This window comes from Panthera tigris, chromosome C2 (assembly GCF_018350195.1).
Source record: "Panthera tigris isolate Pti1 chromosome C2, P.tigris_Pti1_mat1.1, whole genome shotgun sequence".
Classification (NCBI taxonomy): domain Eukaryota; kingdom Metazoa; phylum Chordata; class Mammalia; order Carnivora; family Felidae; genus Panthera; species Panthera tigris.
Genome location: NC_056668.1, coordinates 143070024 through 143083224, shown reverse-complemented (window position 1 = coordinate 143083224; position 13201 = coordinate 143070024). Strand labels below are relative to the sequence as shown.

The 13201-nt window shown below is 37.1% G+C and overlaps 1 protein-coding gene across 1 annotated transcript in view; it reads right to left on the bottom strand.

The window, feature by feature from the left end:
- CMC1 (C-X9-C motif containing 1) overlaps window positions 1–13201 on the bottom strand; it is a 94185-nt gene that overhangs the window by 59721 nt on the left and 21263 nt on the right. Inside the window, exon 2 of the mRNA XM_042957154.1 lies at window positions 7669–7758. Coding sequence (XP_042813088.1) covers window positions 7669–7758 — 90 coding nt within the window. The remainder of the gene's footprint in view (window positions 1–7668; window positions 7759–13201) is intronic.

Sequence of the window (13201 nt, the reverse complement as noted above, 5' to 3'; positions counted from 1 at the left end):
TACCTGTAAGTCCTCGGTACTTTATTCTGCCCCCAATCACCCTGCTGAACCCCTCACTTTTCCCTCTCCTCCTCACTCATTCCACCTCACCACAGTGATCTTTCAGGTGGACCTCAAACATGCCAGCTCTGTCTAGTGCTTCAATGTCTGCAAGTACTGTTCACATCACTCTTCCCAGAGACGCCTGCACATCTCACTCCGTCACCTGTCACAAATTTTGTGCAAACGTCCCTCGGTGAGACCTACGTTGCCCACCTACTAAAAACTGCTGCCCCATTCTAGCACCAGTGCTCCCCACGGCCCTCACTCAACTTTAGTTTTCTCCACATCACTTGTATTTACTTATAATAACCTACAATATTTATCTCCCTCCGTTGAAATGTAAGGTCCATAACGGTAAAAAATTTTTGTCTGCTTTATTCACTGTTCACATAATGGTGGCTAGGAAATACTCACTAAACATTTTTGAATGACTCATGTTCCATATAACCCTGAGGTTCCATTCAACTGTTTAAAGGAACGTGAGGGGCGCCTGGGTAGCTCAGTCGGTTAAGCGGCCGACTTCGGCTCAGGTCATGATCTCGCGGTCCGTGAGTTCGAGCCCCGCATCGGGCTCTGTGCTGACAGCTCGGAGCCTGAAGCCTGTTTCGGATTCTGTGTCTCCCTCTCTCTGACCCTCCCCTGTTCATGCTCTGTCTCTCCCTGTCTCAAAAATAAATAAAACATTAAAAAAATTTTTTAAAAATAAATAAATAAATAAATAAATAAATAAAGGAATGTGAAAAGTCTGTTTTTACTTATAAAAACGTATTTTAGTGATACAATCATTGACTGACACTAAAATATTTGCAAACAGTATTATCAAATATAAACACATTGGAGAAAACCAATGTATTAAATATTAAATATATTAAAATATTAAAATATATTAAATATGATGCCAGATAAACTTGTTTATGGGCTTCAGATTAAAATTTCTGTATCTGTTTAATTGAATGGTACTCCAAAAATCTGAGTATAATTTCTCTTAAAGTGAAATATTTAAAATTCTTATAGCAAAACCACTGGAAGGCAAGGTATAGGAAACCAGGAATATAATAAAAACTAGCTAATGAAGTAACGGCAGAATAGTTAGCTTATATTTTGTGTTAATATTTATTCACTGTAATGATATTTCTAAGTTTCAAGTTATGTAATTCTTTGCTTTTGTGTTCAAATGTACACTTTTCACACTTAAACCTTCAAAAATAAGTTGCATAAATTAGTTGTTTAAAATATTAAATTCATCTGCCCCGACAAAATTCCCAGCTAATTCAGTCATTTAAAGATTTAGCATTTAAAGGTTTAACTTACTTCAAGGCTCCTGGGTGGCTCAGTTGGTTAAGTGTCCTACTCTTGGTTTCTCGGCTCAGGTAATGACCTCACGGTTTGTGGGTTCAAGCCCCGAGATGCGCTCTGTGCTGACAGTGCAGAACCTTCTTGGGATTCTCTCTCTCTGTCCCTCCCCTGCTCTCACTGTCTCTCAAAATGAACATTTTTAAAAAAGATTTAACTTACTTCTAAAACAGATTGCACTTTTCTCTGTGAGAAGAAAACTAGCCAATTTATTCAAGACTATTTATGTACAATTATAATTTTATTACACAATTGCCTTGTTATTCAGAAACAAGACAGTCATAATAAGCCATTAAGTCCTACAATACAGGCATGAATTAACAAATGTAACTGAGAACCACTAAATCAATGAGTAACGACCGCTACAGACTTTGCTCAGTTGTTTTAAAAACAATTCAGCTGTATTTGTCAGATATAGGTCTATTACATGCAGCGAATGCCATGACAGCAGGACTGATAGGCATACACAGATACTTATTGGCAATTAATTTGTATTACGTCCATGGCAGACAGGAGAGAAACATGGTGGGACTGACGCTGCCATCCTCAGAAAAGCCTGTTTGTACGGTTGGCCTTTAGCCGGTGCCTGACAACTTGGATTTTGGGAGTGTTCCCACCATTCTCTAATTGCTAAGAGTGGCTCACCGTGTCTAAACTGTTTGTGCAAACCATATGGTTTATGCAGAACACCTGCTTTCCTTCTGGGAGTCTGAAATTTTGGTAATGCTAACCAAAGGATGCCCATGTGACAAACTCCTCATAAAAACTCTGCTTCTAATGGGCTTCCCTGCTGGACAACATTTCACACGTGCTGTCATAGCTCAACACTGGAGGAATTAAGCACATCCTGAGCGACTCTATTGGGGAGAGGACTCTTGGAAGCTTGAGCCTGGTTTCTTCCGAACTTCATCTCATGTGCCTTTTTCCTTTGCTGGTTTTGCTTGTGTCCTTTGCCTGTAATAAATCTTAGCCATGAGTATGAGTATGTGATGAGTCCTGTGAGTCCTCTTAGCAAATCGCCAAACCCAGCAGGGGTTGTGGAGAGCCCTGCCACAGTTGCAGGTGCAGAGTTCTTCTCTGTAGAGCTGTACCTTAATGCTCTGTATTTCTTAGAGTACATAGCATAATCTTATACATAACAGATATGAATCATGTTTGGAGATTTTATATACTACCCTCCTAGTCTATCCAAAATAGCTGCATTTCCACTTCAGCGTTCGTCAACATTGGTGAACTACTACTACTAAATGGCAAAAATATATGTGGCAATAATAGCACCATTCAAACAAAGGAAAAGTTTTTGGCAGGTTCGAGTAACACAGTTGGATAGATTGATTACTTTGACCAGTCTACAGCCCTCCAATTTGTTTTACGAATGTTTTGGTAGTTTTCTGCCTGTAGACATCCTAAAGAATATCCAAAGTATTCTTAATTTGATTTTATCGTCAGCTCACATTCTTTGGGATTCAGCAAAATGTGACATATTTAATTGCATGTGACTGACAGAAGTCAGGCAGTTTTTCAAGCTTCTGTGTTCACTACTGCTCTGCAATGATTCAAAGAAGTGAACAATCCATGCTTCCTTACGCTTTATATAATTTCTTTAGAAGTAACCCCACCTGGGGCACCTGGGTGGCTCAGAAGATTAAGTGTCCACCTCTTGATTCTGGCTCAGGTCAGAATCTCACCATTTGTGACTTTGAGCCCCACTCAGGGCTCTGCACTGACAGTGAAGAGCCTGCTTGGGATTCCTTCTCACTCCCTCTCTCTGCCCCTCCCTCCCTCTCTCTCTCAAGAATGAATCGATGGATGAATGAATGAACATTAAAAAAAAACAAAAAACATAAAAACAACAAAAACTAACTCAACCTCTTGGTCAGAAGATCAAAAAGACTGCAGCAGAAGACACTGATACAGAAGAAACATTAAAATAAGGTAAAAGAAGACCCAAAGGATGAAAGGAGTTAGTGGGCAGGAGGATACACCTAGGTTAAAGACCGATCCAGGCCACCCCAGTACATCCCTGTACAGGCCACCCCAGTACATCCCAAGAGTACTTTTTTGGTCTTGAAGTGTCATAGCAATAACAAAAAAAAAGTGTTATTATATTTAAAGCAAAATTCATTATCAAACATGGAAACTTTCTATCAAATGCCAACTATACAATTCAAAAAAAGCAACAAAACAATGAATTTTTACAAAACAGCAATTCAGGGACTCTACTTCTCATGGACTATCTCCAGAAGAGAAACTATAACATTAGAATGCATACTTTACTAATATATACATATGATCTATAGTATATATATGACAAACTATGTATTACATACAACATATATGACAAATAATATTACTAACATAGAAAATAGAAATCATTAAATTACTAACATAGAAAATATAAGTCATTAAATTAGCAAAGAGTCAAACACATGGAAAAAGTCACGGGGTGGAAGTAGCCTCCAGAGGTCATCAAAGCATCTTCTTTTTAAAACACCACATGTTGGTAACTCCCAGATCCAAGAAAAGCAATGATTCCGCCATCACACTTGATGGAAGAGAATTTCTGTTTTGGCTTTTGGGAAGTGGGGATACTGGGAGACAGGACATTCTAGAATTTTCCTTAAGTTCCATTCCCAACATAGTGATCATTGTGCTAACGTCTACAAATGCACTTTGGTAATTTACGTCAGCAGCTCTATTCACCGTCAATATCACTGGCAAAAGAAGAATATTACGAAGTTTCATTTTCTATCCAAATCAGTTGATCACTTGCTCTTCTGCTGATACATGTCCTACCAACAGTTTATGATCTTGTCAAAGTTTATGTAATAACAAGATCAGGATTTTCAATTCTACATCTAATCTCTAGGTCAAGCTACCTTTACTCATCAAATCAAAGTTAAATTCCAAAAGAAAACGTGAGGACTACTACTTTTCTTTTCAGAAAGAACACAAAAAAGCATATTTTATAAAGACAAAGATTGTCATGTTGACACCAGTTTAACACAAACACTGCTTAACTGTCACCCAAAACCTGAGATTTTTCTTGTTTCAGGTTATACTTTTCACTATTTTGAAATCGTAAAGTTACTGCGACTTTATAGAAATCCACTGTAGAATAAGGATTATGTAATTGTAAATAAAAGTTAAATTTCAGAAGTATTAAGGTATGTAACAATGAAACATTCGAAATGCGATCTGCTACTTAAGACAAACTTTAATTCTGTTTAAACATAAGATGAAATGTGCAACTCAGACTAAATCAGTGTATAGTAAAAACCAATAGTGTATATATAGATAATGAAGGTATCATGGAAATTGGTTAAAAATTCTAATGAAGAGAGAACTAGTAAGAATATAGCAACCTGGCTGAAATTGATATTCATTAGGGTACTCGTCACATCAATAGGGAGCATTTGGACTCTGTGGTCTTTATCAGTGTCCCAGCTGGTAATGGTTGAAGGTTAATGCCTTACCCCATTCTGTTCAATTTTCTATCCTAATTAGCCCTCCAAATCTATAGCTGTGAGCACCAAGTGTCTGTGCTCAAAAGAAACTAATTAATGCTAGCAAATTAGATCAAGTCCAAAGATCCAACAGCCAAACTCTTAGTTAAATGCTCCTTGTTAATAGGAAGTGTAGCTGTCAATAACTGCTGTTGGTGACTATAATGAGGCATCTTTCTTTCATTGAAAGTGATTTCATTTCTCTTTGTCCCTGGAAAAGCTGTTCCATTCCCTTCACAAACCTAAGTTGCTGGCAGTCTGACCCAATTCTTATGATCAGCTGGGTTGAAATGACATGCAAAAAAATCAAACAGAAAAGCTTTCCTACATAATCAGGTTTCAGGCACTTAGCAGAAAGTCAGATCACTTATTAAAATTCCTATATTTTTATCCAAGAACTATACAATTAGCACACATAATGCCTTTTATATAAAATCCTATAAGTATTTAATAAAGCAAAGGCCGTAAACAGTAAATAAACTACAAGGGAAGTGTCCTGATTCTAAATTACATCTTATTGTTCAGTTCAAATGCAGCTGTTCTGCTACTACTTAAGCATATGATACCACTGTATGTTCTTTACTAAATCACATGGTTAGGCAGGAAGAATACTAAAGATTATTGTTTATAAAATAATGAGTTTTAGATTCTCTAACTCTGTTTTGGACCACACGGCCTAAAAAAAAAAAAATCAATATACAATTATCTATAAAATATTCAAATATTCAAAAACCAATAGTTAAAACATGTTCTCATAGAGACAAATGCATTGAAGTAACCCAAGCAGATCTCAAATTTTAAGATGCTTTCAGTCTTCTGAAGATTTTAAGCATATTTAAAAAAAACAAAAGCTTAACCAAGGCAATGCCTGAAAAACTTAACTTTTGATAAAGAAGTGATGAATCACTAAATTCTACACCTGAAACCAATTTTACCATATCTGTAAACTAGAATCTAAATATTTAAAAAGTGAAGAGTAAAAATTTTTCTGTACCATTATGATAGTAGTTGTGCAACACAAACTAATAAATATTTTAAAGTTATACTCTCTTTCCTTCATTTCAAAAACCAAACACACAGTTACATTAACTAAGAGTAAGCAAAGGCAGTTCTGAAACCCAAACTCTAATTATTCTGCATTTTCATCTGAACCATGTGAGTAAAACCTCAATCTATAATTGAATTAGCTAGGTTTATTTCATTCTAGATATCAGAGTAATGTGTTAAAAACACCATAAATATAGCTCATATTCATCACTTTGGACCAATTATCAGTAATGAGTAAATTTTCCTAGTAGTGACAAGTTAACCCTGTAACTTCATTACACGTTGTCAATTTTTTTCCTCCCTCACCTGAGTCAGGATATTTAGTTAGTTATTTTTTAAGTTCTGAGGCAAGTGGAGGATTACCTCTTGAGATGATCAGCAGGACACCTGCCAATGCCAGCGTGGCACCAAACCCTGTCTGCAGGTGGCAATGGGTTAATTTCTCCTGACACCTGGGGGTGTGGGTGTGGAAGGGAGGTGCTCTGATTAAACAACTAATTCATGCTGAAAGCAAAGCTAGTATCGCAGAATGATACTATCAACTTATTGATAATATACTTATTTATGGACGGATTTAATTTAAATCTAATTTATGAATGGCTCTCAAACTGGAATCGGTCATGGGAAGTCATTTAAGAAACAGAAATGATCATCACACAAGGTCCGCTCTGAGAAATTACTCTTTCACTGCTCCCATCGATTCCAAAGGTCATTCTCAAAGAAGAGCATCAAAGGGACAGAAATGTTCCCAGCATCCAAACGTTGTTGACACAGTCCCGAAACACAGTTGACAGAGCCTGACTCTCCTGTCGAGAAACTTGCTATGGAACTGCAGCCCATCGTCCTCACAAAGAATCACTGAGGTCCCTCAAGGAGGAAGAGACTACAGGGAAAAGTGGCCCCGCAGCCAGAAAAACAGTCTGCATCAGCAGAACTTTGCTACTTCTTTTAGATGGCCATTCCATGAGGTAGAATTTCTTAAAAGGGCATTTCTGCAGTAATACTGCGTCTGCTTTTCTAATTACCCACCATTTGTGGTCTCATTTTTCACCTTCTGCTGCTCCGTTTACATTTTTTCACTAAATGTTATATATTAATCAACAATTAGCTCTAGATTTATAGAATACAGGAATAATTCACGTTAAGAAACATTTTCCAAACAAAATATGTGCGTGTGGGTGCCTTGTGCATGCATTTACAGAAATATCTTTCACTCAGAGATGTAAAATACAGAGAAGAAAAAATAAAAACAAAAACAAAAAAAACCCGGCCTCATTGTAAGTACTATTGGGATTCCATTAACAATTCAATAATAGACAATGACCTCAAAGAAAATCATCTTAGAATATATATGTCTGTGTGAATATGTTGATGAAGAAAAAACAGGTACATGTTACATTTGATGTTTCTTCTTTCCCTATCAAAATCGCCAGAATAACTTGTTTCTCTAAAATACTCATACCAAGTCTTTCTCTACATACAACTGTACTTCTGGGAAAAAATATTTTTTCTTAGTAATTTGGGAGAATATTTTTAAATTGTAAATGAATTGAACACCGTCTGGAAGTTCTGAAAGCTGAAATATTGGTATCTCAGTGAAAGGGTGAGAAACAATTCATACATATTAATTCATTGACTATTTGACTCTAAGGCTAAGGATTAAATTCAGATCATATTATAAAAAATGTATTTGATCTTTATATGAATATTTGAATCTTACCTTGAACTTGTTCAGAACATCTCTCTCGGGCTTTCTCTCTCATTATTTTAGGGATCAAAACGTCCTTTTCGACATGTCTGAGATGCTGCTCTGGAAAAAAAAAAAAAAAGATCTTTAATATAGTGAAGTTTCAATTAAATCACCAGTTTAGGGAAGAAATAAACACTCTGGTTTATTCAAAATAAAAGCCTATACAAACATACTAAAAACTGACTCTTAAAATCTCATAAAATTGTGGCTATTTTCGTCACTAAAAATCATTCTAAATATTTCTTATACACAACAGAAAAAAATGTGGGACATAGACAGTGTCTTTCTAAAAATTTCTGCAAGCTATATTGTAACACTTTAATTGATAACATATTCCACGCAATCTTGTCAAAATTAAAGTCATAAACTAAAACAGTATAATTTTGCTTTTTAATACAACCCACAAAAAGAGAATTTTTATCAATAGTGAGATCCAAGGATAGATGAAGAGATCCAAGATGAAGAGATTCTCAACCTGGTAATAAGAGTAGCCTAAGAAAGAAAGAACCGTCAGAAGAAGAAAAAGTAGAACTACATGTGCACATAAAAACAGCATGTGAGATTTCTGTGCATTTTAAACAAAACTACCACAATTAGACTAAAATGGTAGACAGAACACCTGCTCCAGGGTCCTACCAGTGTCTTAAATTCATAGAGAGTCCTGAAAAAAAAAAAGCTACTCCGATGTAGCTTGGGCCGGTGTCGTCAGAAAAATCAAAATGATCAGGAATCTCTTTGAAAGACAAAAGGCAGATGAGATCGGATTAAAGGAGGTAATCATATACCCACAGGTTTTTCCGAGGGAAAAAAACTGATGCCAAAAGTAGGTACTGCTCCATGCACCGAAGCAGCAAACATGGGCAGCAAGAGACTTCCCTGAAGAAAACCAAAGCATAATCGGTTGAAATACCTCAGTAGGAGCAAATGGATCACCTCTTCTGCTGCCTCCAGACCCATGGGTAAAAGAAGTAAATACATGTATCCATCCCCAAAGGGTCAGAAAATTTCCCAGTATCTAGCGACACCTAGGAAGACCAGGAACCCCTCCACTTTCCCTGGTACTATGCGATTCCCAACAATCTCTGGATGCAGGCAGCTACGAACTGATAGAGGATCTGCAGACAGTGTAAAAGGGCATGTCAAAAAGCAAACAAAACCAACAATAAAACAGCCGAGGATCACCTAAATTGGATGGACAACACAGTGAAAGGGAGAAACCAACTGTAATGAATCAATAAGAATCCAAATCTTGAGAAGAGAGTAAAAAAAGAAAAAAAAAGATTTTAGAGTAAGTAAATATACTGAGGTAAATAAACAGATGTGAGTCCTCAGACAGAAATGGATCAGAGATTACCTACGTGCACTTTGAAATGTCTGAAGCTCAAAAATCCTAAAAGCTTCAAGAGAGAGAAAACACTACCCTCACCGTGGAATGAGCATCAGATTTACATCATGTTTCACTGGCAAGCCATGGATGCATGAAGACAACGGAGAAGTAACCTCAAAGTTCTGGGAGTGCATTATTTTATAACCAAGAATCCCAAAACCAATTAAGAATGAAGTTCAGGTATGAAGGGACTGAAACATTTACCTCTCGCATACCCTACTGAAAAGAAGTGATCCCTATTGTTGTCTGATAAGCCACCAATCAAACATAGTGGTATAAAACAAACATTTTGTTATAGAGAGAGATCCTACAGGTTAGTAATTTGGAAAGGAAAAGCAGAACTGACTCCCCTCTGCCTCACAGTATCTGGGACCTCATCTAGGAAGAGTCAAATGACTGGTATTGACTTCAACGGCTGCAAAAGCTGAGTCTGGAAGACCTACTTCGAAGAGGACCTCTTTCTTCACTTGTGTATTTGACATCTGGGCTGAAGTGGCTGACGAACAGGCCCAGTGAGGACTGTAAACTAGAGCACCTACACAAGGCCTCTCCATTCGGTTTGGCTTGGCACAGTAACAGGTAGGTCAGGAGAGGTAGGAATGTGAAAAGGAATTGTCTAGAGAGTAAGTGTTTCAGGAAAACCAAGCGAAAGCTGTAGGTTTAACCTTTCTGACCCTGTCACAGAAGCCATGAAGCATCATTTCTACTGTAGGTACTACATTGATCAAGTCGCCAAGGACAGGCTATACCCAAGCACAGGGAAATTAGGTCGCCATTCTTTCTTGCAAGGCCACATTACAGAAGAGCATGAGGAATGCAAGATAATGTTGTGACCTTTTTTTTTTAATTGTGTTTTAAGTTTATTTTGAGAGAGAGAGAGAGAGAGAGAGGATAAGGAGCGCAAGCGAGCACAGGACGGGGGCAGAGAGAGAGAATTCCAAGCAGGTTCTGCATTGTCCGTGCAGAGCCTGATGCAGGGCACAAACCCACAAACCACGAGATTAGAGATTATGACCTGAAGTTGGACACTTAACCAACTGAGCCACCCAAGCGCCCAATGTTGTGACCTTGGTGAAACAAAATCTGCCACAAGAAGTAAGAGAGAATATCCTCAGGTAAAATAAAAATGAACTCATGATGCACAAATGTAATATAAAACATGAATTTAAATTTACATGTTAAAACTACAAAGTATCTGAACCATATCATCAATTAATTTGACCCATTTATAGAATATTCCACTTATAAGAGCTGAATATTAACCAAGATAAACCATAGTCTAGACCATGAAAAATATCTCAATAAATTAAAAGAATTCAAGTCCTACAAAGTATGTTCCCCGACACCAACGTAATTAAGTTAGAAATCAGTAACAGGAGGATGTCTTAATAATCTCCAAATATTTGGAAACCAAGTAACACACTTTAAAAAAATTTTTTAATGTTTATTTATTTTTGAGAGAGAGAGAGAGACAGAGCATGAGTGGGGGACGGAGAGAGAGAGAGAGAGAGAGAGAGAGGGAGGGAGACACAGAATCCAAAGCAGGTTCCAGGCTCTGAGCTGTCAGCACAGAGCCCTACACAGCACTCACACTCACTAACTACAAGGTCACAACCTGAGCCAAAGTCAGACGGTCAGCTGACTGAGCCACCCAGGTGCCGCCCCCCCCCCCCCGCCACAAATAACACACTTTTAAATAACCCATGCAGCTAAGAAGCAATCAAAAGGGAAATAAACTATTTTGAAATAAATGAAAGTGAAAACATATAATTTGTGTGAGACAGTTAAAACAGTACTGAGAGGAAAATCTGTAGCACTACAAGTCTACACTGGAAAAGAAGAATGGTCTTAAATCAACGACTTAAGCTTCCACCTTGAGAAACCAGAAAAAGAACAAACTAAACAAAGCAAACAAAAGAAAATAAATAATAAAGATCAAAGCCAAAACAAATAAAATAGAAAATAAACAAAACGATACAGAAGAGCAATGAAACCAAAGCTGGTGCTTTGAGAAGATTATTAAAATTGATAAACACTAGCCAAGAAAAGAGAGCTATCACAAACATTAAAAATGACACACATTTTGGGGGCGCTTTGGGTGGCTCAGTCGGTTGAGCATCTGACTCTCGATTTTGGCTCAGGTCATGATCTCATGGTCCGTGGGATCGAGCCCCATGTCAGGCTCTGCATTGACACTGTGGAGCCCGCTTGGGATTCTCTCTCTCCCCGTCTCTCGGCCCCTCCCCCACTTGCATGTGCACAGGAGCAGGCTCTCTCTCTTGAAATAAACTCTAAAACAATGATTTTTAAATGATAATGTGCTCAAATAATCTTTAAATGTAAGCCAATAAAATTAACAGCACAAACAACCAAAGCTAACTCAAGAAGACATAGATAGAGAACCACTCCAGCCCTGTATCTATTAAAAAAAATGAATCAGGCCGTCTGGGTGGCTCAGCTCCTTAAGCATCAGACTCTTGGTTTTAGCTCAGGTCATGATCTCACGGTTCATGGGTTCAAGCCCTGCGTTTGAATTTTATCCTGAGAACAATGGGAAGATGCTACAAATTTTTAGGCAAGGAAAACCTTCTTTCGTTTTCACTATGCTGACAGTGCAGAGCCCACTTGGATTTTTCTCTCCCACTCTCTCTCTCTGCCCCTCCCTGGCTTGCTCTTTCTCTCTCCCTCTCTCTTTCAATAAATAAACAAATAAACATTAAAAAAAAAAAAAAAAGGGAAATTGAATCTGTAGTTAAAAGCCTTCTCCCAAAAAATAATTCCAGACATAGATAGCTGCACATGAATATGACCAAACATTTAAAAAAGAAATAATACCAATTCCATACACTCTTAAAAAAAATTGCTGAGGCCAGCATTATCCGGATACCAAAACCAGGCAAAGACATTAAAGAAATCTATAATATCCCATCATAAGCATAGATGTAAAAATCTTAAAAAAAAAAAAAAAAAAAAAAAAAAAAGAGTGGCAATTTAAAATCCAATAGTATAAAGAAGGATAATACTTCATGACTAAATGAAGTCTATTCCAGGACTGCAAGACTGACTTAACATTCAAAAATTGATAAATCTAATTCATCAGATTAAAAAGCTAAAAAAGGAAAAACATACGGTTATCACAACAGACACATAACATACATCTGACAAAAATCTAACATCCATTCCTAATAAAATCTCAGTAAAGTAGCAACAGAAGGAAACTTCCTGAACATGATAAATAACATCTACAGAAAAAAACCCACTTGCTGATGTTTTCCCTCTAAGATATGGAACAAGGTAAAGAAGTCTGCTCTTGCCACTTCTCCTCAGCATTATACTTGACATTCTAGACAGTCTAATAGAGTAAGAAAAATAAAAGATCATCTATCTAGAAAATCCAAGAGTCTACAAAAAAGCTATAGAACTAATAAGGTTTCCAGATATTAGATTAATATACAAAATTCCAATGGAGATGACAAAATAAAATAAAGCTTTTTAAAAAATGAGCTAAATAAGGCTCAGGGACCCGCAGGACAAAGAATAAAAGAAATTAAAAAAAAAAAAAAAAGTCTATCACTTATTTTACCAGAGTCTGAGAAAAAAACAAAAAACAATGCAGAGCTAACAAAATACTTGAAAAAATAATGGCTGAAACCTTTCCAAATGAGGCAAAAGAGGGGTGCCTGATGGCAAGATTAAGCATCTGTCCTTGGCTTAAGTCATGATCTCAAGGTTTGTGAGTTCCGGCCCCACATCGGGCCCTGTGCTGACAGCACGCAGCCTGGTTCAGATTCTCTGCCTCCCTCTCTCTCTGCCCCTCCCTTGCTCATGCTCCATCTCTCTCTCTCTCTCTCTCTCTGTCTCTCTTAAAAATAAATATTAAAATTTTTTTAAATGAGGCAAAAGACCTATTAATTCAAGAAAAACAGTTAAAAACCTAAAGAAACACATCATAATAAAACTTCTGAAAATGAAAGGCAAAGAAAAATCTTCAAAGCATCGGAGAGACATATAGTAGAACAAAGATTCAAAGGACAAAGGATTTTTTTTTAGGATTGAAGATGAAATAAAGACAACTGAGATGACGAGAAGCTAAGGTAATTTCTTGCCAGCAGACCT